Source organism: Stegostoma tigrinum, chromosome 25, assembly GCF_030684315.1.
Source record: "Stegostoma tigrinum isolate sSteTig4 chromosome 25, sSteTig4.hap1, whole genome shotgun sequence".
Lineage (NCBI taxonomy): Eukaryota > Metazoa > Chordata > Chondrichthyes > Orectolobiformes > Stegostomatidae > Stegostoma > Stegostoma tigrinum.
The window spans coordinates 37,440,000-37,465,856 of record NC_081378.1 but is presented as its reverse complement, the minus strand read 5'-3'; the positions used below and the strand labels follow the sequence as shown (position 1 = coordinate 37,465,856).

At 44.6% G+C, this 25,857-nt stretch overlaps 1 protein-coding gene across 4 annotated transcripts in view; it reads left to right on the top strand.

Moving 5' to 3' along the window:
* The first annotated feature begins 3,519 nt into the window (after positions 1 to 3,519).
* The window catches only part of LOC125463160 (mucin-2-like), a 110,217-nt gene continuing 87,879 nt past the window's right edge, over positions 3,520 to 25,857 (top strand). For 3 of the 4 annotated variants that reach the window (XM_059654650.1, XM_059654649.1, XM_059654648.1), the window contains exon 1: positions 3,520 to 3,649. In XM_059654650.1, coding sequence (XP_059510633.1) covers positions 3,553 to 3,649 — 97 coding nt within the window. In that variant the 5' untranslated portion in view covers positions 3,520 to 3,552. The remainder of the gene's footprint in view (positions 3,650 to 25,857) is intronic. The other variant, XM_048553994.2, reaches the window with a different exon arrangement.

Here is a 25,857-nt window from a genome sequence, read left to right as displayed (position 1 = left end):
GTGAAAAGGTGATTTGTTGTCACAATCTAGCACCATTTTGAGGTATAAAAGGAATAAAAAGTTACATAAAAAGGAGTTCATCTTGTGATTGGATTAGATTTCATGCGTGGCTCCAAGGCTTCTGCAAGACATTCCAGTCCTCACGGAGCCCTGCTGTGGGAAAAGCAATGCCAATGCTAATACCCTACAAGAATGTGGTTCTGCTGCCATCTGACACCACCAAGAGTCCAAACTCTGGGCTACCGCTGCCAGGAATCCCCACTCCAGGCCCAGCCACCAACAAGGCCCCAGGCTCTGGGGCTATCGTCGTCAGAAGGCCCCACTCCAGACACTGTTGCCTATAGACCATGCTCCGGGTGCTGGCTCTGCTGCTAGGAGTCCCAATCCAGATCATCGACACTGCAGCTTCTGCTTCAAAAGCCTTGAAGACGAAGAAAGAAATGGAGAAGGAGAAGATGGAAAGCGTATAGAGAAAAGGATGCCGCTGCTCTGGAGCAGGCAGCTCCAATAAGCCTGAACACTACCTATCCTGCCAGCGCCGCCATCTTTTTCAGGCAAGGTCAAAACATTTTTGTGGAAGTCCAATTATGTCTGTTTTTTGAAGCATTCCAATTATGACTGTTTTTTTGAAGCATTGCAAACACGATAGTTAAGAGGCAGTAATGGATTTAGTATGTTTAAATTTCCATAAAGCACATGATATGATGGCATACAAAAAGTTGTTCCACAAGATCAGCCCACTGTGAGTTGCAGTAATGTACTTCCAAAAAAATTCCACAGGATGTAGATATCACTGTGAAGAACAGCATTTGTTGCCTATCCCTGACAATTAATCCCAAATCTATGATTGATTGAGGATTAGTTAATGGGGGTCTGCTGGATTTGTTTGCTCATTTTCAGGAGAATGTTCCTTGTTAAAAGGCACTCAGTACTTGATCAAGGGATCCAGCATTATACAGGGGACATGCTGATAGTCATTGCTTCTTCTTTCGTTTCATGAGTACCCCACTAACCAATGACACTTTCCCTGCAAACCCCAACCTTCATATACCATGAGTCCAGGACTCTCAGCAATCCTAGGCCTCTGGTAGGTGCTTTATCAGTAATCGCCACCAGCTCTGGATCCTAAATCCTGGGAAAGGTCTACTACTGACCAGTTAAGCACCGGGCAGCCACTTAATTCCAGCCAGCCTTCTTCAATGGAAGGCTGTGGTACACTAATTAATATTCTGCTTGTTCAGAGAGAACACCCTTCACCAGAAAGTGACTATCTGAACCAGTAGAAAGCTCTCATTTTCTGGGGTCTTCCTGATGTATTCATCTTATCAGTGCCTTCTCTAAGTCCCCACTTTGCTTGTGGGAAGTCCAGGTTATGCAGGGTTTGTTTTGTTGTGTCGTGACATCCTTGTTTTCTCGGCCCTGCTTTTTGACATCCCATGAGTTTCCTGTGTCTGGGTTGGAGATTCTCAGGACCACAATAACACAAACAACTCAATGCATAATTAGTTGTTGCCTAACCCTATAACACAATTACTGATCCCAGGACTCTATATCAGAATCAATTGCCTGCTTGAACGAGGAACACAATAAGTTAATTGTTGCTTGACTAACCTCACAAATGTCCAATCAACAAGCTGCTGAAGCTGAAAGTTTTAGTAACACTTTTGAGCAATGTACAAGATTGCAAAATTCAATAGTCTCTGACAAAGGATGCTAAAGCCTTGAACACCTTCCCTCCTCCAAAACATTCTTGTGGCTAGATATCAAATGGACCTGAGTTTGACCTTCAAATCTGAGTTTGATAAAGATTTGTTGGGCAAAGGTATTAGTGGTCACAAAGCCTAGATGGGTAGATGGACTTATCATATTGAAAACTGTGATATAATTCAATGACAGAACAACATTAAGGGGCTGAATAGCCACACTCCAAAAAATTCAGGTTTGTACTAGATATATTAATGACTACCCAAGCTGTCAAGCTTAAAAAGCAAATGACTACCCTTTGCTACCAACATGAGTCTCATAAATAGGTTTGCATCATTTCTGACTGTTTTCCATATACATGAAGGAAATAGGGAATAGATGTTGAATTAATTCAGAACATTGTTACATTATCATTTTCAATAATCAGATATGTTCACATTGTTACAGATAAAACATTTCCACCATGTATCTACATGGAAACAATTAGAGTCTGGAACTAAGACAACAAGGTGTTGAGCTGGGTGAACACAGCAGGCTAAGCAGCATCAGAGGAGCAAGAAAGTTGATGTTTCGGGCATAGACCCTTCTTCAGAAATGACTTACACCTTGCTATCTCCAGCATCTGCAGTTCCTACTATCCTAGGGCCTGGAACTGGTATTTTTCAGGAAAATTTCCATACAGTACTTTGCAAAAAGATCAAATGGGTGAAAAACAAATAATTAACTGCTTGACTGTTCTGCTCCTTGGGTGTGTGAATATTTTAGGTTGATGGTTGACATCGGAACCAAACCAAATAGAAAACCTAAAACATGAACGTAGGATGTATCAGCAGTCTTTTTTTCTCTATTCATTTGTGGGACATGGACATCACTGGCTGGCCAGCATTTCTTGCCCATCCCCAGTTGCCCATGAGAAGGTGGTGACGAGCTGCCTTTTTGAACCACTTCTGCTGTGGGGTGATCCAAAATGCTATTAGAGAGGGAATTCCAGGATTTTAACCCAGCAACGGCAAAGGAACAGCAACATATTTCCAAGTCAGGATGGTAAGTGGCTTGGAGGTGGTGGTATTCCCATGTGTCTGATGCCCTTGTCCTTCTAGATGGAAGTGGTCATGGGTTTGAAAGGTGCTGTCTGAGGATCTTTGGTGAATTTCTGCAGTGTATCTTGTAGATAGTACACACTGCTGTACTGAGCGTCGGCGGTGGAGGGAGTGAATGCTTGTGGACGCAATTCCAATCAAACGGATTGCTTTATCCTGGATGGTGTCAAGCTTCTTGAGTGTTGTTGGGGCTGCACTCACCCAGGCAAGTGGGGAGCATTCCATCACACTCCTGACTTGTGCCTTTGTAGTTGGCAGACAGGCTTTGAGGAATCAGAAGGTAAGTTACCCACTGCAGTATTCTTAGCTTCTGGCTTGCTCTTGAAGCCACTATTTGTTGAGCACTGGGAATTGTGGAGATGCAAATGAACTTAGTTGTAATAAATGTATAATTTTACCCAAAAAATGTTGTCATTGTCTGGAATGGAAATACATCAACAATTTTCAGGTTATTCACTAAATTTTAAGTTTATCATAGAAACTCCTGCAATTATCCAAAATACCTAGCAAAGGTAAATTCAATCACTGTGTTTTTAGTGGTTAAACAATGTATCTTTCAGGATCTTAGCCCAATTTAAAATTTAAAAAAATAAACTGTTTGCCTTGGGTAGATGATTAATTAACCAAACCATCTATAGAATGGAAGTATTCTCCAAAATCAGTATTTTTGTTTTTAACTTCCTCATTCTTTTCCTATTGGACTACCACCCTCAAGAATATAAATGACAGCAATAAGGGAACTCAAGCAATGGGAGCAAGTCATTCGGATGACAATTTTTCAGCTTCAACATCTGCAATGAAATATTCTTCATTACTTACTATTTTGGTCCTGATGCAAATCAAAGGTAAGAAATCTTTTCCATGCAGGATTTCACACAAATCCTTTTGGAGGTCCAGTGAAGAAAAAGAAAATCAGTATATGGCAGTTGCTTGCTGATATTACATGTGTGAATTTGTGATTGTATGCTGTTAATACTTTCAATTTGCATATTTCATCAATACATACATTATTTTGAGAAAGCATCATTTTAGATTGGGAATTTTGATCTTGACTAGACAGTCAGCAGTTTAGAAGTTATGGAGCTGACAACAAATATTTAACAGGTTAGAATTGCTGCCTTGGAGCCCCAGGGGCCTGGACTTGATTCCAAGCTTGAGTGACTGTCTATGTGGAGTTTGCAAGTTCTTTGCATCAGTTTCTAGTTTCCTCCAAAGTCCAAAAATGTACTGGTTAGCTGGATGGGCCAAGCTACATTGTGCTGTAGTGTACAGGGATGTGCAGGCTAGTTGGATGAGCCATGATAAACGCAGGGTAATGGGAATAGGGTGGGATGGTCTTCAGAGGGTCAATGTGCATAATGGCGTCTTTCCACGCTGCAGGAATTCTGTGTATTTTCCCATCCACAACACTGAGAAACATGCGCAAACTAAGCTGCAGAGATTGTTGCTGCACGTTCTGAGATTTATATGTCTTGCTCTAATGTGATAGCAAAATGGAAAATCGATAGTAAAAATTGGCAAATGAAATAATTAAATTGCTTAACATTGCCATATGTAACTACATATTACATTTAAGTCATTGCTTATACTATACATAAATGATTTCTTACTAATGGTACATTAATCAAGCTTTGAATTGTGTTGTATTCAGGTCTATATACAGGACCTTAATTTTCCAATTTCTTTTAGCTTTTCTACTGCATTTCAGATATTCTTAATGTAAACGTACTTGTGTTTCCTTACAGGACTTGATAAAGCAATTTATTTGATAAAACTTTACGGCATGATGGCTTCATGTTCTCTTGTTTTTGAAGTAAAACTAATGTTAAGTTAGGGAAGAAACTTTATGAATTTTTATATTCAAAAGAATCCCAGTTGCTTTCATTGAATGAATATTTTGTCTGGTTGGAAAGGCTGCTGCGGTTTAATTTTTAAGATCGTATTTTTGCCAAAATTAAGGAGTAAAAGGAAAAAATGTAAATGATTAATATCAGTTAATATTAAAAATTCAGAATTAAAATAGTGAATTCATTTAAATATCTTTTGGTTTTAATTTTAAACAACATATATTACAAAACCTGCATTTCCATTGGGTCTGAATTCAAAGTACAACATGCTTTGTTTAAATGTTGTGAATGTTTCACTATCCTTTTTGCTGGAATTCAGTTTGGCTTTTCATTATGCTGCAATATACATCAGACCCATAAGGCATAATATTGGGGTCGGTACAGTGTGGAGCTGGAGGAACACAGCAGGTCAGGCAGCATCAGAGAAGCAGGAGTGTCGAAGTTTTGGGTTCACATCCTTCATCAGGTCTATTTGAGCTGGAATAATATTGGCAATGGAAATCCAGAGTTTTTCCAGCAAATTCCTGTCATAACCTCAGATGGAGACTGTCAATACAGCACCAAACAAGCACAGCTTCTAACGATCAAACCTTTTGTACTGTCATGGTAATTAAAAATTTTGCGATAGAATTAGCATTAACACTAAAGACTCAGAGTCAGGCTGTCATGGATAAGAGCAAGTTCTTTATTTCAGAGTCTGCGCAGAGGACGCGTTCCTCCCACTACTTAAGTAAGAGCAAGGCGTGCCCCACGCTTAACTTCGCCAGGTTTTATACTTTTGCTGGTACTCGACAGGTTACATCAAGACTTACACAATTAACAAACTGGTGCAATTCAATACCTTACACGGAATTCTTTTGAAATCTTAACTATTCGATGCCACATACGGGATTCTTAATAATCTCAACCATCCACTTCTCTATCTTGCTCCTGTTGCAGTCAGCTTTTGCAGTCCTTAGCAATTTACTTCCTCATCTTGCTCGAGCAACGTGTTTTGCAAAGCCTAGCAGCAGCTTGGTAGCTCCCCTTAGCTCACATACTTCTGCAATTTCTCTTAGCTATTTTTTTAAAATACTGTCAATGGCTGATCATCCAAAATTTTCCATTACAATTCCCTCCTTTTGTCATATAATGACAATATCTAGCAAAACTTTGAATGTTCAATCACAGGCCTGTAACTGCAACGACATATAATTTTTCCAAAAGTATCCGTTAACAAGAGAATAATTATCAGGCATCGCTTCTCCTCAACAGGCTTTAAACAATATCTTCATTAATCCCAAATATACACAGATTACACAATGCAGCATTGGGGCAGGCTCTCAGCTAAGGGTTTAATCTACTTAGGTGATGCTTCCTTGGTCAAATGGGGGCACCCATCCTTTAAGCATTCTAACTCCACCTGTCCCTCCTCGTCTATTTTAATCATTTGGTACCTGCTGGGCACTGAGGACACAACAAGCTGGCGTACACACTTAATGAGGCAGGGCCCCATGCAAAGTACAATCGAGAGCACAACGACAATGGGTATAATCGTGTGCATAACCCAGTACCCCCAGCCTCCCCATAGTTGGGTGAGCCAGGTGAACCAAGAGTCATCAGCTTTAGGGGGTGGTTGGATAGCCTCCTGCATGTGTTTGATGATATCTGTAATGTTTTCGTATATATCAGGTATGTGGAAACAACAGGATACGTTGCGCAGTTTACATACTCCCCCTCGTTCTGCCAGTATGGTGTCCAAGGCCAGCCTATGCTGGATTACAGCCGTCCTAACGGCTGACACTTCATTATTTATGAGAGACAGGGCTGCTTTGGTTTCGTTTGCCAATTTTAGAACCGTCCATGCCAACCCGTTAATTTTATTTATGGCTACTGCCATGCCCGCCCCAAGGAAGATTGACCATCCTAGATTGGCACCAACAGAGGTCCACGGGTTGCCCAGTGTATAACCTCGGTAGTGGGAGGGGATCTCGTTATCTTGGTTTGTCTCATACTGGCTACTCTGGACTTCTGGGGTGGAAAACACTAACGTGTCCGTAATCACCATCACAGGGTGACAACATCCTTTTCAATTGAAGTTGGATGGTAAAGTGTGATAGGCTTTCCTCCCGCACACCCACATAAGTCCCGGGTTTGAGGTTAATTGGGTGAATGGACATGGGAATTTATGGGTAGTGCCGTTTTTCTACCATGAAGTACAATTTAGAGGTTTTGTAGCATCCACTACTATTTGAGTCACACAACTAGACCGCCCTAATTCTGGCCCTTCCCGGTAGGCTGAGCACACACAAGTTTCTGCGTGGTGTAAGGGCACCTCAAAGGCCACAGAGCTGGTCATTGTATCATTATCTAGGCATGTGATATTAGGGTGTGGGATCACAGGCTTGTTCCCCCGAGTAGCTTGCCGGCATACAGGACCATAACCGTGCTTTGGGGAAGAATGCAACTTCCCTTCCCTCCGACCTCCCAACCTTCCTTCGCCTGAACTCATCGGGCAAGTTCCATTGTTATTGGCCTTGTTTGCCATCGGGCAGCCAATGCGTGGCAGACCCAGCAACTGCCTTTGACCTTCAACTCTCCCTTATGTAAGAGAGCCAGTGCACAAGCACAATTTCCTCTGCAGCGTTCCAATGCTCTCCTTGCCTCACTACTGCTGGGGTCTAATGAGTCTAAGTTATCGAACTCATCCTTATCCGGGGGTCTGCTATGGTCATGACAAACACTTATCCTTGACTGGGGGGGTCTTCTACAGTAATGACTAACTTCTCCATTTTCCCGGTAACGACAGCCTTCCCATCTACCTTAGGGAGAGACTCTCACCTACCAAACCTACACCAGTAAAGTCCTGCATCCGTGTCCTCTACTCCATCAATCATTAGCCTGGGCGCCTCCCCTGATACTTGGGTTATCCTGATTCGGCTGTCCATGTTAGGACTCACTAGGGCTGTGGATGGGCCCACTATAGACCAATCCTGTGTCCCGCATGATCCCGACACAAAGAATATTCATCCTTTACATCCTTCCTATAATTGTCACGCCATAGGTCACATGTGAATGTGCCCGTCTCCCCCTTAGTCAATGTCGTTGTGTTATTCCCTGCTAATCCTCTCTGTATCGTTCCTGTTTTAGTATATGTGCTGACAAAGCAAATATCGGGGTCGCCATCTCCCCCTGCCAGTCCCAGCAGGGCGATCACTAGGAGCCGGGCTGTTCCTTTCATATCGTTTCTTCTGGTTCGAGCAATGGTTCTGGCACTCGCTTGCAGTGACTAGTGTGAATCCGCGTTGCTCTTTCTGCCACCTTGACTGCTGTCTGCATTACGAGGAGAACTTGAAACGGTTCCAGCCACCTTTTAGCTCTCCAACTCTTTCGCCTGAAGTTCTTTACCACTATCCAGTCTCCTGGCTGCAAGTCATGCAATTTCTCTCTGGCTGATTGTGGTAGAGTTTCCTTAACTTGAGCCTGTATTTAAGATAGCATTGTAGAAAGTTTTGCACAATAATGCAACATTTCATCGTCACAATGGCTGGTCAGGGTCCTTATAACAGGTTTTGGTCCAATTCCAGTGTTAGGTGGCCTGCCAAACAATATTTCAAATGGACTGAGATTTGCCCTTCCCCTAATGTGGGTTCTCATATACATTAATACTATAGGCAGGGCCTTTGTCCAAGTTACCCCATTTCCTCACAGCATTTTGCTAGCTTATTCTTTAAGGTGGCATTTTCCCTCTCTACAGCTCCCCCACTTGCAGGATGATACGCACAATGCTGTCTTAAATCTATTCCCAGGTATTCTCCTATCTGCCTGAGGGCATGGTTCACAAATGGTGTGCCATTATCGCTGCTAATTTTCCTTGGAATGCCCCAACGTAGGATTATTTCAGTTAATAGAGCCTTTGTTACTGCGCTGGCATCTTGTTTAGCCTTCGGAAAAGCCTCCACCCACTTAGAGAACATGTCTACAATCACTAAACAATATTTTTTTCCTTCACTTGGGGATAATTCAATAAAATCCATCTGGATATGTTCAAATGGTTCTTGCGGTGCAGGATGAGCACCCGATGTCATTTTTATCCCCTTTCCCACATTATTGGTGGCGCAAATGATGCACCAGTCACAAAATTTTTGGGAGTAATTAGTGAAGCCCTTAGTATACCAGTGTGTGGAAATGCTCTTTAACATTCCCCCTTTTGGCACATGGTCTTTTCCGTGTGTCAACTTAGCATAGTGAGGGAACAATGCCCTTGGTAAACATGGCTTGTCATTGGGTCCATACCACACTCCTTCTTTTAATTTGGCTCCCGCTCTTAACCACCCTTTCTTTTCGTCTGATGTAGCCTGTCTCTGGAGGTCCTGCAAATCAGCTGTCGGAACAGGGGTCATCAACATTTGCAGACTTACGCTGTCGTCTACAGGTCTCAGGGCTGCCGCCTTTGCGGCCGCGTCTACTTTTGCATTACCTTGTGCGACTGGATCAGTTTTCCCTGTATGCGCATCACATTTGCAAACAGCAATGGTTGTGGGTAAAAGGATTGCCTCCAAAAGATCAGAAATCAAGTTATGATGGGTGATTGGTTTTCCCACCGACGTCAGGAAGCCCTTATGCTTCCATAGGGTTCCAAAATCATGAGTGACCCCAAAAGCATATCGGCTGTCTGTATAGACAGTAACTGATCTGCCTTCCGCCAGCTTGCATGCTTCAGTAAGAGCGACCAGTTCTGCAACTTGTGCGGATAGGGGCCGAGGGAGAGGCTCAGTCTTTAATATATCGTGTGATGTAACTATAGCCTATCCCACACAGTTCTGGCCGGTTTCTTGATTTCTGAACGCAGAGCCATCCACAAACAGCTCTAGCTCAGGGTTTTGTAATGGGGTATCTTGTAGGTCCAGTCGTGGACTACAGACTTCGTTGGTAACAGCGACACAGTTATGCGGTTCGCCATCATGCTCCGTGGGGAGGAGGGTGGCAGGATTGAGTACCGTACACCTTTTAACTGTAATGCTCAGCATTTCCAATAGTACTGTGTTGTATCTTAGCCACCTGGCTGCTGACATATGCGCTGTTTTTTGTTCCAAGAGAAGCAGTGAGACTGCATGTGGTACCAACAATGTCAACTCACTGTACCCTACAATGTCTCTAGAGGCTGTTACTGCCTTTTCGGCAGCCGCAATTGCCCTTAAACAAATAGGTAATCCCGCAGCTACAGGGTCTAGTTTAGCGGAGAAGTAGGCCACTGGCCTCAGTTTCTTTCCATGTTCCTGCAGTAGTACAGATGTCATACACCCTTGTTTCTCATCAAGTAAATGGCTTGTTTGGGCCTGGAAGTCCCAAGGTCGGTGTGGACTGCAGGGCTAACTTCACGTCATCAAATGCCTTCTCCGCTGCTGGGGTCCAACTGAGCAAACTGTGCGCCTGCAAATTCTTCCCATGTGCTATATCACTTAAGGGGGCTTCGAGGACAGCATAATTAGGAATAAAGGTTCTGCAATATGAGCACATCCCCAAGAATGACATTAATTGTTTCTTAGTTTTAGGTTTGGGAATTTCCTGGATTGCCCTTACTCTATTCTGTTCTAAGGTTTTGCCTTGTTCTGATATCAAATGTCCCAGGAACTTGACCTGTTTTTGCACAAATTGTAATCTAGAGAGACTCACCTTATGTCCCTCCTTAGCCAGGTGACATAATAAGGACAACGTGTCTTTTTCACACTGTTCTTTAGCTGGAGCTGCAATAAGACAGTCATCTACATACTGTAGGAGGGCTGTTCCTGGAGATAGGGCCAGTGGTTCTAAGCTTTTCTTTAAGGGTTCATTATAAATGGTGGGTGATTTACAATACCCTTGACATAATCTTGTAAATGTGTAAGCCTTTCCCTGGAATGAGAAGGCGAACCAATACTGACTATCAGGATGTACAGGGATGCTGAAAAACGCATTAGCTAAATCAACAACAGAAAACCGTCGGCTTCCCGGCAGAATTTGTGCTAATATGATATATGGGTGTGGAACATTAGGAGCTCTGGGTACAACAGCATCATTAACTGCTTGCAAATCTTGTACAAATCTCCACTCCTCAGGTTCCCCTGGGAGCCTTGCTTTCTTTACTGGGTAAAAAGGTGTTCGTACTGGTGAATCCTCACAGGGCACCATAACTCCTGCTTTGAATAAAGAATTGAATACAGGAGTGATTCCTTGAATTGCTTCAGCTCTCAGTGGATACTGTGGTTTGCATGGCCTATAATCAGATTTTGGCACAATTCTTATTGGCTCGCAGTTACGTATCAATCCTATACCATGTCTTCCCTTTGCCCAAAGATCCTCTGGAAGTGTTTGCAACCATGAATCATCAAGGTTAATTTGTGCAAGACACCAATGCACTTCTCCCTGTCCCACATTGTTCGCGGGGACTATTGTTACTGTTCTTTCAGTCTGTGACAGCCAATTTAAACTAGTCCTGTAAGCTTGTAGGCTTACACTGAACCGTACAGTTGAGTTTGGGAGTAATTTCCAATCCTTAGCCTTGAGATTTCTGAGTATCCATGGTCCCAGGTCCCTCCATTGGTCATTATTTCCCTTTGCTAAGGACACATGTGGATAGGACCCCTCAATGGTGAAGAGATGTGGTCCTCTTGATCCTGACTTTACTCTAGACAAGTCGACGCTTACAGCGCATCTATGCTTGCTCCAATATATTTTCCGTAGCAACAACACGTCTGATTTTTGGAATTCCCTAGACCACTCGCTCTCGTACTGGACATCTGGTCCTCCCACATGAATGTATGCTGTACAGTGCAAATCATCCTCAGTCATAAACACTGTTGGTAGGGCTGGCACATTCATGTGTCTTTTCCATGAGTGCTTGGTTAACTGAATTTACAGATTTCAGAGTTAACTTCCATTCGTATACATACATCAGGGGCCTAGCGTCACATTTGACTCCCTGAAATTCAGTTTGTTCTTGATCGATTACTTTCAATCCCTTGGGAGTGCTAAGATTTAATCGCAGTTTTCCAATTAAGTCTCGTGACATAAGATTGATTGGACAATAATTTGAGAGCAAAAATGCGAAATTGAATCTTTCCCCTTGAGGGGTTTCGCACCTCAGAGGCAAGGTGAATCTCTCCTGTACCGTGACTCCTGATGCCCCTATAGAACTCAGGTATCACTCACTCATCTTTGTTGGTATATTTAACTGGCCTGCCTGAATCACAGAGCTCCCTGCACCTAAGTCTACCAGAAACACAAGCTCCTCCCCTTCCACATTCAGTGTATATATAGGCATTTGCTTATATGGTTCATCGCTATATTTAGCATACGCTCCTCGCGGGTTTATTTTGCACACAAACTGATTTGCAGTTGACACATTTATGTTAGTACATAGCTTAGGCATTTCTTCATTGCAAAGCATCAAAGTTCCGGACTCACCCTTCCTCTCAGGCATACCTCCGTTGTCCCCAGCCTCCTCCATTCAGTCACCTTCTCTATCGTTTTCTTTTATCTTCCTTCTTTCAAACTCGGGGCACTCTCTTACCCAATGATCCTTGCTCCCACAAAGGAAACATCCATCCATTCTTGATGGAAGGCCTCGGCCCCTTCCGTAACCCCCTCTTCCACGTACTCGGCCTCTCCCTCTCCCTCTTCTTGCCGGTTGCCCTTCAGCAGACGGAGTGACCATTTGTAGCATGGCTAACTGTGCTCTATGGCTCTGGTCCTCCATCTTCTTAGCCCGCTTTCCTCTTTCTTTTGTCAGCAACTTTTCAGCATAGATGGCGTGTTGTTCGAAAAGACTAAGCTTTCCTGTATCCCAGGTAATACATGTATCCTTTACCTTCTGTGCGATTTCCTCGTTTAGTCCATTCATGAAGTTATTTCTCAGATGTGCTTTGTACGGGGTTATCTCTGCAGCATTCAAATCGGCTGATGGGGTGAGTCCGCTACAAGCATTGTGGACTTCTGTAAGACGAGTAAGATATTGGGACACGGTCTCTCAGTCTCGTTGTTTTCACATTACAATCTTGGTCATGCCCATTCTTACTGGAAAAGCTGCTCTACAAGCTTCAGTCACTCCAGCAATGAAAGCATCATAGCATCTGTTGTCATCGTGGTCTTGCTGGATTCGTAGGGCATGCACGTTACCTTCTGGCCATCTGTACTTAATTTTAGAGATATCTGCTCCCAACTTTCTTCCCAAGAGCTGCCACATCTCCTGAGAGGTAGGACGAAACTCATAACAGAAGTTATGTACTTCATCTGTAAACTTTTGTCCTCCTAGTTCTCTAGGATCAGGAAGTTGCTCATACACACACTCAATGTCCTTCGTTGTCCACGGTCAGTGAACATGCATCGGTTGTCCGTCCGGACATGCCACCTCCACCATTGGAGCTGTGATAACAGGTGCCTCTTCTTCAGATCCCTCTTCATCTGGTGGTTGGTTCCTGAGCCAGGCAGTGTTGCTTCTAGTGCGGCGAGACACTGGGGAGTTAGCTCTTCTTAGGTCACAGTTCTTCATTGTCTGTTGGGGCAGATGGGGAGGTGCCTGTGGCTGTTGCATTTGTAATAGCAGCACGGTAGGATGGAGGCAAAGCTTCTGCCACCAACTGACAAGGCAGAGGAGCTGTAGGATGTTGCGGAGGGCAGCCATCAAGGTCGTGATCATCCTGAGCGATGGAGGAGCCTGGAAAAGACTTAACGCACTGTAAAATATAAGATCTTCTTGTAGTATCCCTAGCTCTAGGTTGTGATCGCCTATCCCTTATTTCTGCCTCAGCCTTCCACATGTTATACGCTGCCCACTCGACTAATTGTTTGCGTTCCTTTTTGTTCCTGTCTTCCTGCTCTTTCTGTTCCAGCCTTGTTTTTAGCAATTTAAGTTGTCTGACACTAAAACTTCCTCCTTCAGGGAAGCCACATTCTATTATCCACATTCCAATTTGGGTCACAGATCCCTGTCCATAATTAGTAATCATATATTGGATATTAGGACTGTCCGTAGCTACCAAACCCTTTCGTTCCTTTCGGTTGCTGTTACCCATGACCGACCTTTTAACTTTTCTCATACAATCACAGCGACTGATTCACAAACTCACAGCGATTTGACTTGCTTTCACCTCCGGAGGTTCCCTCATCTGAGTGCGTCCACTCAGTGGTTGGTTTTCCTAAACCAACAAATGAATACCTGCCCCTTGGGTACCTTAATAGGTCCAACCTGTGGACAGACACAAGTCTAAGTCTGTCTAGTTGGTTTTCCTAAACCAACAAACGATCAAGGTTGGGGGACAACAATTTTCCTAAATCAATGAAACACCACCGTAGCCAACCGTTGGTTTCCCCAAACCAACAAACAATCACTGTGAGGATGCCAGTCAGACTTGCTGCGATTTTTCCCTCAATCCCTTTTCTCACCACAATTTAGTTCTCGATCCCGGTGTTGAGTTGACACAGCAATTCCCTGGTCCTCTCATGCCAACTGCCAATATAGGCGTTTGAGACGTCAGCGCTAACGCCTCCCAGGAATTCTCTGTTCCCCTCAAGCACAGGGTCCCATCTGGGTCGCCAAGTTGTCGTGGTAATTAAAAATTTCGCGATAGAATTAGCATTAACACTAAAGACTCAGAGTCAGGCTGTCATGGATAAGAGCAAGTTCTTTACTTCAGACTCTGCACAGAGGACGCGTTCCTCCCACTACTTAAGTAAGAGCAAGGCGTGCCCCACGCTTAACTTCGCCAGGTTTTATACTTTTGCTGGTACTCGACAGGTTACATCAAGACTTACACAATTAACAAACTGGTGCAATTCAATACCTTATACGGAATTCTTCAGAAATCTTAACTATTCGATGCCACATACGGGATTCTTAATAATCTCAACCATCCACTTCTCTATCTTGCTCCTGTTGCAGTTGGCTTTTGCAGTCCTTAGCAATTTACTTCCTCATCTTGCTCAAGCAACGTGTTTTGCAAAGCCTAGCAGCAGCTTGGTAGCTCTCCTTAGCTCACATTCTTCTGCAATTTCTCTTAGCTAATTTCTTAAAATACTGTCAATGGCTGATCATCCAAAATTTTCCGTTACAATACATCAGACCTTCTACCAGACCTTCCAAACAGTTGGCATTGATTCATCTGGAAAGGTCAGCAAGGCAGCTGCCAGAGGTGGGTTTCACCATCTGGTTGTCCCCAACTTCAATTCTGGACTGAACCCTGAAAAATCATTCAGTGTCAATTTCAGCAAAAGGCTGCAAAGTTATTTTTAAAATAGTAGCTTTAAGTTGCTAGTAAAGTTTTGATCAGGCTCTGACATTGAACATAAACTCAAATTTATGCCCATTAGTGTATGGACACATATCATTTTCATTATTTTGTTTTATTGGGAAAAGTCACATTACCACAATTAAACTTAATACATGTGCTATTCTGTGTGTTAACCATTTGTGAGAAACAGCAACTGCGCAAAGCATTCCTGACCTCAGCTTGAAGTATTTTCTCAAATTTCAAGGAATTGAAGAACTGTGAACAAGAGAGATAAAAATGTCCATTTAAGATCACAATTGCATATTATAGGTTAACCCTGACATTATGCCATCAATTTAATAAACAGCATTGGCAGATACACCTCTGGATGCAAGACACTTAAAATATAATAAATGCTTGTTATTAGCAGGAGGAGATTTAAAACAAGGGTCAGTAACTTGCAGTAGCTCTGAGTGACCTGGATTTTGTGGGCAGTGACAAAGTGCTAACTCAACGCTCACTTCTAACTTCAAAGGAATTTCTAGCAATCGTTGTGTCATGGTTTTTAGCTATCCTGATGTCAATATCAATCTGGCATCATCAGCATGGGATCTCCAACACCCTGTAACAGCAATCTCATCAACACAGCTAAGAAATAAAACAATACAATGTAACAAAAACAAAGTTGCTGGAAGAGCTCAGCAGGTCTGGCAGCATCTGTGGAGGAGAAAGCAGAGGTAACATTTCGGGTCCAGCAAACCTTCCTCAAAAAAAAAGCTCGGGAATCTTAGCTCTGATAGCCTAATACACTATACTGTTTACTTTGTTCACTTGTTAATTCTCCTAATGTAAACGAATCCCCATTATTCTCCCGGAAGTTCATATTGGCGTATTTTAAAAGAAATCACCATTGTTACAGAAATACTTGCAAGTTAATCTGTAAACCCGTTAATATACACAGAATATGTGTACCCCTAGTTCAAAATTCAAACATCAATAAAAATATGTATGCATTTTACAACTTAAATCTCAACATTAATTGATCTTCCCTGTAAATTACCTCCCGCCTGCACGAAGCTGAAGTATTGCATATCTGCAAAAGAGACGGTATGCATGGCAAATGAAGCATTTTAAGGGTGACTGATGATCAGTGGGTTCTTGTGGTCAATGGCAAATATTCTCCATCAATGTCAGAAATTCATAGTGCCTGTGCAAAATGATTATTTGCGTTATCTTACATCACAATGGTTCAAGAAAGTAGCTCATAATCACTTTGTCGAGGGCTATTAGACAACAGATATTAGCGTTGCCTGTGACAACCATTTTCTATGTAAGAACAAAACAATTCTCGGATGCTGATGCACTACGATGTTAGTGTAGGATTCAAGTTTATTTTTAAAGTTGAGTAACTTGCTGTGATTTCCATATTGCATTTGCACTACATGTCACCAGATTTTCTTTGGAAGAAATCCAAATTTAGATTGTTTAATTCTGAACTTGCATCAAAACTCCAAAATGAATCAGTCCAAACTTGGACCATTTGTTTCTCAAAGTCATTACATTAATACACTGAAAAATATTTCTCATACATTAGTGAACAGTGAACAAAGTTTAATGCACTGATCTATATCTATTAGCCTGAGCTGGAGACAGGCTCATGTTACAATGTAGATAAGGCAGGCATAATATTTACTGGAGCACTGTGACATTGGTGTTATGCACTGGCTTCTGAAATATTAATAGTGTCACCCGGTATTCTGGAAATATTTGAATGTGAGCCACTTACGGGAATGGAACACTTAATCATTAGGTCTCATTCAAGGAGATTAAAAAAAAGTTAACAGCCAGTGTAATCTAGCAAATAAACTCTGCAGGGTTACAATTCCTTGGCTGACTAAAAAGATATAAAGATTCATGCTATTCAATTTCAATTCTTCGGAACATGGCAATAAGATTAGAATCAAAGGATTGTATTAAGAGACATTATTTACCACCAGACAAATAGTTCTATCTTTCCTGAAGGTTATCATTGGTTTTTCTTGTGAAAATATAATATTTAGACTGATTTCTATTTGTTAATGGGATGTGAACATCACTGGATTTATTGACCATCTCGAATTGCCCCTGAAAAGGTGGTGGTGAACTGCTTGCTTGAAACGTTGTAGTCTTTGGGGTGTAAGTGCACCCATAGCATGACAATGGAGTTCAGTTCAGGACTTTGACTCAGCTACAGTGAAGAATAGCAAAATAGTTCCAAATCAGGATGCCGAGTGGCTTGGGGAAAACTTACAGATAGAGGTCTTCCCATGGATGTACTGCCCTGTCCTTTTAGATAGCAGAGGCTGTGATTTGGAAATTGTTCCAAAGAAGCCTCAGTGAGTTGCTGCAAGGCATTCTATAAGTGACAAATGCTGCTGCCACTATTTATAATGGTAGAGGGAGAAAATGTGGAGGTGGTAAATAGAATGTCAAGCAAGCAAGCCATTTTCTTCTGGATAGTGTTAGGCTTGGCCTGCTGTGTTCATCCAGCTTCACATCGTGTTATCTCTTGGTCTGTCTCTTATTGGAGATGTTCACTGACTGTCAAATATGTGATGCAAATGTAACTAGTCACTTAATTTCCTCAAGCCTGCATATTGTCCAGGTCTTAGTTGATAAGGACAATGGTTGTTAAAGTATCTGAGGAGACATGAGTGGTGCAATACACTGTTAAATAATCAGCCATCATCCTCACTTCAGACCTTAGCATGGAGGGAAGGTTATTCACAAAGCAGTTGAAAGTGATTCAAACGGACTTTGCCCTGAGGAATTCCTGCAGTGATGTCCAAGAGCTGAGATGACTAACAGGGTTCCCATTGATACCAGATTTGCTACGGCTCCTTATGCCACACTTGGTTGAATGCAGCCTTTATGCCAAGGGCATTCTCACCTCACCTCTGGAATTCAGATCTTTTGCCCATGTTTGAACGAAGGCTGTATTGAGGTCAGGAGCTGAGTGGCCCTGCCGGAGCTCAAACTGAATATCAGAGATTTTGCAGATGGCCTAAAAGCCCTCCGCTTCTTCCTGTCCCGCAGGCCCGACAAGGGCCCCCCTCCACCGACACCCTCATCCGCCTGACCGAACTCATCCATACTGTCAACAACTTCTCTTTTGATTCCTCCCACTTCCTACAGACAAAGGGGGTGGCCATGGGTACTCGCATGGGCCCAAGCTATGCCTGTCTCTTTGTAGGTTACGTGGAACAATCCCTCTTCCACACCTACACTGGCCCTAAACCCCACCTCTTCCTCCGTTACATTGATGACTGTATCAGCGCCACCTCGTGTTCCCATGAGGAGCTTGAACAGTTCATCCACTTCACCAACATCTTACACCCCAACCTGAAGTTCGCCTGAACCATCTCCAACACATCCCTCGCCTTCCTAGATCTCTCAGTCTCCAATGCAGGCAACCACCAGAAACTGATATCCATTTCAAGCCCACTGACTCCCACAGCTAGCTAGAATACACCTCATCCCACCCACCTCCTGCAAAAATTCCATCCCGTATTCACAATTCCTTCACCCTGCTGCATCTGCTCCCAGGATGAGGCATTCCACTCCCATACATCCCAGATGTCCTCGTTTTTCAAGGACTGCAACATGCCCCCACAGTGGTCGAGAACACTCTCGAGCGTGTCTCCTGCATTTCCCGCAACTCAGCCCTCACACCCTGTCCCCTCAATAACCACCAAAAGAGAATCCCCCTCATCCTCACATACCATCCCACTAACCTCCGGATACAACACATCATCCTCCGACACTTCCGCCATCTACAATCCACCACCCAAGACATTTTTCCATACCCACCCTTGTCTGCTGTCCGGAGGGACCACTCTCTCCGTGACTCCCTTGTCTGCTCCACACTCCCCTGCAACCCCACCACACCCGGCACCTTCCCCTGCAACTGCAGGAAGTGCTACACTTGCCCCCACACCTCCTCCCTCACCCCCACCCCAGGCCCCAAGATGACTTTCCACCTCAAGCAGATGTTCACCTGCACATCTGCCAATGTGGTATACTGCATCTGCTGTACCCGATATGGCCTCCTCTACATCGGGGAAACCAAGCAGAGGCTTGGGGACCGCTTTGCAGAACACCTCCGCTCGGTTCTCAGTAAACAACTGCACCTCCCTGTCGCAAACCATTTTAACTCCCCCTCCCATTCCTCAGATGACATGTCCATCATGGGCCTCCTGCAGTGCCACAACGATGCCACCCGAAGGCTGCAGGAACAGCAACTCATATTCCACTTGGGAACCCTGCAGCCCAATGGTATCAATGCGGATTTCACAAGCTTCAAAATCTCCCCTCCCCCAACTGCATCCCAAAATCAGCCCAGCTTGTTGCCCCCTCCCTAACCTTGTCTTCCTCTCACCTATACCTTCCTCCCACCTCAAGCCACACCTCCATTCCCTACCTACTAACCTCATCCCGCCCCCTTGACCTGTCCGTCTTCCCCAGACTGGCCTGTCCCCTCCGTACCTCCCCACCTACACTCATCTCTACAGGCTCCATCCCCGCCCCTTTAACTTGTCTGTCTCCTTTCCACTTCTCTTCTATCCATCTTCGATCCACCTCTGCCTCTCTCCCTATTTATTTTAGAGCCCTCTCCCCCAGCCCCCTCTCTGATAAAGGGTCTTGGCCCGAAACATCAGCTTTTGTGCTTGTAAGATGCTGCTTGGCCTGCTGTGTTCATCTAGCTTCACGCTTTGGTATATCAGAGATTTTTGTTTTCATTGCACTTCTACGTGACAGTCAACTTGACAATGAATCTGACCATCTATTATACTTGGCATATTAAGCTGTGTTTGTTTACAAAGAGGTTGAACTGCAAATATTAAACCTATGATTCCCCTCGTGAATCTGTAGGCATGTTTCTTCCTTATCTATGCTGATTGGTTGATCTCTGCCAATTGCTGATCTCTGCTTGAGCCACAACTGGAGTTCTATGAGTGGCCTTGGGATTTTGCTTGTGAACTCTACACCATTTTGCTGTAAAGTTACGAAGAGGAAAAGTTGAAATGGAGAAGGGGTGCACCAAATTATACATTAAAAATACCCAGTTTGAATGGAAACAAGAAAAAAAAACTCAGTAGCTCAGATTTTGGAATCACAGATCTAAACAATATTATACAAAGTATTGAACGAAAGAATTCAACACTGCCTTCTGCAGATCATTTAATTTTGAAGGCATCCCATGTGCACTCTTTTTTTTGCCATGGAATAACATAAGACTGAACCACAACAGAAATATTGGTCTCAATTTTTTGTTTTGGTTGAGTGCATTTTCTGCCGGGTTTTTCACCAGAGGCCTTACGCTGTCTCTTACTCAACTCACCCCTTTAGCTACCTACCCTGCCCTGTAGTATCATTCACGTACAATTCTATTCCCAATTTACCACAGACAGTTCCCAGAACAACTGATATTCACCACGTATCTGCCAAAGGAAACAATATGGCTTGTCCCCTCCACCATTCTTAAAAAGCTATTGTACACCCAGACAAGCACTATCAGGCCAGAGCTGCCCTCTCCAATTGCCCCAGACATGGCAGACTGGGGGACGTTGGCACCTTGCTTTACAGGCAGCATCCTGGATGTCCTTCAGCTGGCACATCCACGAGATGTCCTCTTTCTCCAGGACCAGGAGGTCTTTACACTACCACCACGCCACCCTTAGTGAGTGCAGTCTGAACCATCTGGATGGAGTCTTGGCAGTGAGGGAAGAAGGACAAAGACTTTCTCCACCCCCTTAGCATAGGTGCCACAAACCTCTCTCCAATGTTGCAGGCTGACTTGACCTCTGCTACTGAACCCAACTTCCACCAAGGCCTCCTACCCTCCCTTGACCTCTTCATCTCCAATTGCTGTTGCAACGTCAATCACCTCAATCTTTTCACCCCTCATTCACTCCATCTTCTCCCCAACAGAACGTGCAGCCCTCTGCTCCAACCCTAACTTCACTGTCAAACCCACTGATAAGTGGGGGTGGGGTGCGCAGTGGTGCTTTGGTGTACTAACCTCAACATGGCGGAGGGCAGGTGCCAACTCTCTGATACCTTTTCCTACCACCCCCCGTGATTATGGCCCCACCCCAATCACCAAGCCATCATCTCCCAGAGCATCAATAATCTCATTGCCTCAAGAGACCTCCCACCTACCGCCTCCAACCTCATCACTCCCTAACCCTGTGCCGCCCACTTCTATGTCCTTTCCAAAACCCACAAATCTAACTGCCCCAGTCAATCCTGCCTTCTCCCGGCCCATTGAAATCATCTCTGCTTACCTTAGACTCCATCTTCCCCCCCGCCCCCACCACAGGTCAGGAACAGCTCACCTACATTTGGGACACTACCTATGTCCTCTACCTCCTCCAAGACTTTCAGTTCCCCGGCCCCCAGCACCTCATCTTCACCATGGGCATCCATTTCCCATACACCTGTATCCGCCACCCCACAGACAGCCTAAAAGGTCTCCATTTCTACCTATCCCACAGGCCCAACCCGTCCCCCTCCACTAGCACCCTCATCTGCCTAATGGATCTTATCCATACCTTTGACAAGTTTTCCTTTCACTCCTCTCACTTCCAACAAACTAAAGGGGTGGCTATAGGCACCTACGTGCGTCCAAGCTATGCCCGCCTCTTCATAGGGTACATTGAAATGAAATCATGGAATCCCTACAGTGTGGAAACAGGCCCGTCGGCCCCACAAGTCCACACTGACCCACAGAGCATTCTACCCAGGCCCATCTCCCTATAACCCACCTAATCTACACATACCTGAACACCATGGGCAATTTAACGTGGCCAATCCACCTAGCCCACAAATCCTTGGGCTGTGGGAGGAAACTGGAGTACCTGGAGGAAACCCACGCAGAAATGGGGAGAATGTGCAAACTCCACACGGACAGTCGCCCGAGGGTGGAATTGAGCCCAGGTCCCTGGCGCTGTGAGGCAGCAGTGCTAATCACTGAGCCATTGTGCCAGACATGGTGGAGCCTTTACAGATGCAAAGACATCCAATTTCAATTTATACTCATTAGAAGAATTACCGTACATTCCAACTAATCGAAATACATTTGTACCTACTCTAAACTATCAGGAAGGCAATTTACTTCAAAACGGTCAACAGTAAAACAATTGGAAAGCACAGATTTTGGCACCAAGAAACCTGCAATTTAGTATAATTGCAGGCCTTTTGCAGGCCTTGATCTCACCTGTAAAAAAAATAGACAAAGAGGAGAGAGAAGAAAGAAGAGCAATCCACTTCACAAGCTATTCCCCAAGGCAAACAACAGGAGAAGGACTCCAGAGAGCTACCAAACCAAGAACATCTCCTGCAGCCATCTCTAACCACTGGTGACCAACCAAAGCCTGCAGGCTAAACAACCACCAACCCGATCAACAGCACAAGGCCTGAGGCACATCCTGAGGAGAAAACCTGCTCACAAAACCCACCAAAAAGTAAGAAAACCAAAGTACACAGCCAGTACATCCACAACAGGTCCTTACCCAGACTGAAGGCCCACACTTTTCAAAGTCTTCAGCAAAGCACTGGCTACGGCAAGTGGGAACAGTCAGCTGTAATTCAAAATGCATTTATCCCCAAAGTAGCCAACCGAGCAAAATGTTTTAGAAAAGACCTGTAGCTCAGGTTGTTGGTTGGTTCGCTGAGCTGACTGGTTTTTGTGGAAACGTTTCATCCCCCTTCTAGGTGATATCTTCAGCGCTTCAGTGATGAAGTCATCAGCAAGATCAATATGCTGAAATTACCAGCCATATGCCTTACCACGCACTTTCTCTTCAACGGCCAGATATAAAAACAAATTAATGGGAAATCCATGGGTTTACCTATCTCAGGTCTTACAGTGGAAACAGTTATTCAGAGACTTGAACAGCCCACCCTCAGGTCTGGCCTAAACGATGGGTCAGATACCTCATCATCATCATAGAATCCCTACAGCGTAGAAACAGGCCCTTTGGTCCAACAAGTCCACACTTACCCTCAGAGCATCCCATCTATAACCTAAAAAATCTATACATCCCTGAACACTAGCGGCAATTTAGCATGGCCAATCCACCTAACCTGCACACCTTTGGACTGTGTGAGGAAACCGGAGCACCCGGCGGAAACCCACACAGACACAGGGAGAATGTACAAACTCAGTACAGGCAGTTGCCTGAAGCTGGGTTCAGACCAGGCGCTGTGAGACAGCAGTGCTAAGCACTGAGCCACCGTGCCGCCCAGTGGACAATTCTTCTGTGATCATTAAACGAGCAAAATTAGAAGAAACACACCAGCTTAGTAACAGCCGAGTCACCAGGATCAAGTTCACCAGGGAAGGGGAGAACAACAATCAACTCTCACTTTCAGAAGTAATGTAGAACAAACGAACAAAGGGGAATTCTTTACCAGACCACACACAGACCAAATCCTGAATTACAACAGTAACCACTCCAGCATCCACAAACAGAACTGCGTCTAGCCTCTGTTTAAACAAGCAATAACTCTCTGCAACAGAAACAATGGGAACTGCAGATGCTGGAGAATCCGAGATAATAAAATGTGAAGCTGGATGAACACAGCAGGCCAAGCAGCATCTCAGGAGCACAAAAGCTGACGTTTCGTGCCGAGACCCTTCATCAGAGCGGGGGATGGGGGGAGGGAACTGGAATAAATAGGGAGAGAGGGTGAGGCGGACCGAAGATGGAGAGTAAAGAAGATAGGTGGAGAGGAGAGTATAGGTGGGGAGGTGGGGAGGGGATAGGTCAGTCCAGGGAAGACGGACAGGTCAAGGAGGCGGGATGACGTAGTAGGTAGGAAATGGAGGTGCGGCTTGAAGTGGGAGGAGGGAATAGATGAGAGAAAGAACAGGTTAGAGAGGCGGGGAAAGGCTGGGCTGGTTTTGGGATGCAGTGGGGGGAGGGGACGAGCTGGGCTGGTTTTGGGATGCAGTGGGGGAAGGGGAGATTTTGAAGCTTGTGAAGTCCATATTGATACCATTGGGCTGCAGGGTTCCCAAGCGGAATATGAGTTGTTCCTGCAGCCTTCGGGTGGCATCATTGCGGCACTGCAGGAGGCCCATGATGGACATGTCATCTGAGGAATGGGAGGGAGAGTTAAAATGGTTCATGTCTGGGAGGTGCAGTTGTTTGTTGCGAACCGAGCGGAGGTGTTCTGCAAAACGGTCCCCAATTCTCCGCTTGGTTTCCCCGATGTAGAGGAGGCCATATTGGGTACAGCGGATGCAGTAGACCACATTGGCAGAAGTGCAGGTGAACATCTGCTTAATATGGAAAGTCATCTTGGGGCCTGGGTTGGGGGTGAGGGAGGAGGTGTGGGGGCAAGTGTAGCATTTCCTGCGGTTGCAGGGGAAGGTGCCGGGTGTGGTGGGGTTGGAGGGGAGTGTGGAGCGGACAAGGGAGTCGCGGAGAGAGTGGTCTCTCCGGAAAGCAGACAAGGGTGGGGATGGAAAAATGTCTTGGGTGATGGGGTCAGATTGTAGATGGCGGAAGTGTCAGAGGATGATGTGTTGTATCCAAAGGTTGGTGGGGTGGTGTGTGAGAACGAGGGGGGTCCTCTTAGGGTGGTTGTGGTGGGGGCGGGGTGAGGGATGTGTTGCGGGAAATGCGGGCAGCCTGGAGCTACGCAAAAACGAATAGGAATTCCTACACATAGTCTTTGCAAACAATCGCTATCCTAACAGCTTCATCCACCAATGCCTGGCAAATAAAGAACACCAAGAAGACACTGTATATCCCAACACACTGGCCACCCTACCCTATACAGAAACGTATTGGAACCACTACAACACTCCTACAACCTGTTGGAACAATGATAGCACACAAACCAACAGCCACACTTTGCCAGATACTCCCAAAGACGAAAGACTCCATATCCACAAACAGCAGGACAGAAGTCAGAGCCGACTGCAAGAAGCAATACATAGGATAGATGGGCAGGAACCTTGTCACTAGGATACACGAACACCAGCTCATAGCAAAACAGCATGGCCAACTACCCCTTGTTTCTATTCACTCCAACAAAGAAGGATATCTGTTTAACAGGACAACGTGATAGTACTAGGAGAAGGAAAACAAAGACAAGTACGAGATTTCCTGGAGGCCTGGTTTTCAACCACTGATACCATAAACAAACATCTTGAAATAGACCCCCATCTACATACCACTATGGAGCAAAACCGGAAACAGGACTACCCAGCATGACACACCAGACCTTATAAATTCAGAACGGAGCAGAACAACAGTGCTTCAACAGAGACAAGACAGCACCGAAGATGTCATCTAGAAGAGAAAATGAAACGTTTGCGCAAAAACCAGACAGCTCGGCAAACCAACCAATGACTCCATCCAACCCAGCTAGTAAGGAGGGGAACGTGGGTTGGTGACAGTGCAGGGCACCCCAAGGTTAGGAAATCTGATTAAAGTGTCTGTGATTAAAACTACTGTTTAGCTTCTAATAGTATTTAACCTGTGTTTAATTTAATAGAGGTTTTAAGTACTGTCTTTGTATAATTGATAATGTCAATTTCATTGTTCTGTATTTACCGTTTATCTCTTGTAATACATTCAACTTTTTTGTAATTAATAAATGTGGAGATTCTTTGTCCTGAAACACCTGCCCACTACCTTCTACACTTCACATTCTTAAATTCAGTCCAGTATCAGAACCAGGGATCCTGGATGATCCAAACCACTTAAACATCAGCAGTTTTACTGATCACAGCCAGAATCTTGACAGGACTCACTAAGCAAAGGCTCTCTCTCTTGAGTAAGGCCTGCTGATAACAATGACTAACATCCAAGCTTTGAGAATGTGCTAAACGGCAAGAAACGGCAGAATTAAAAGGAGCCTAGTATCCACGGCTAAAGGAACGAAACACAAAAAGGCAAGGCAGAGATGGACTAATTGTCCAGG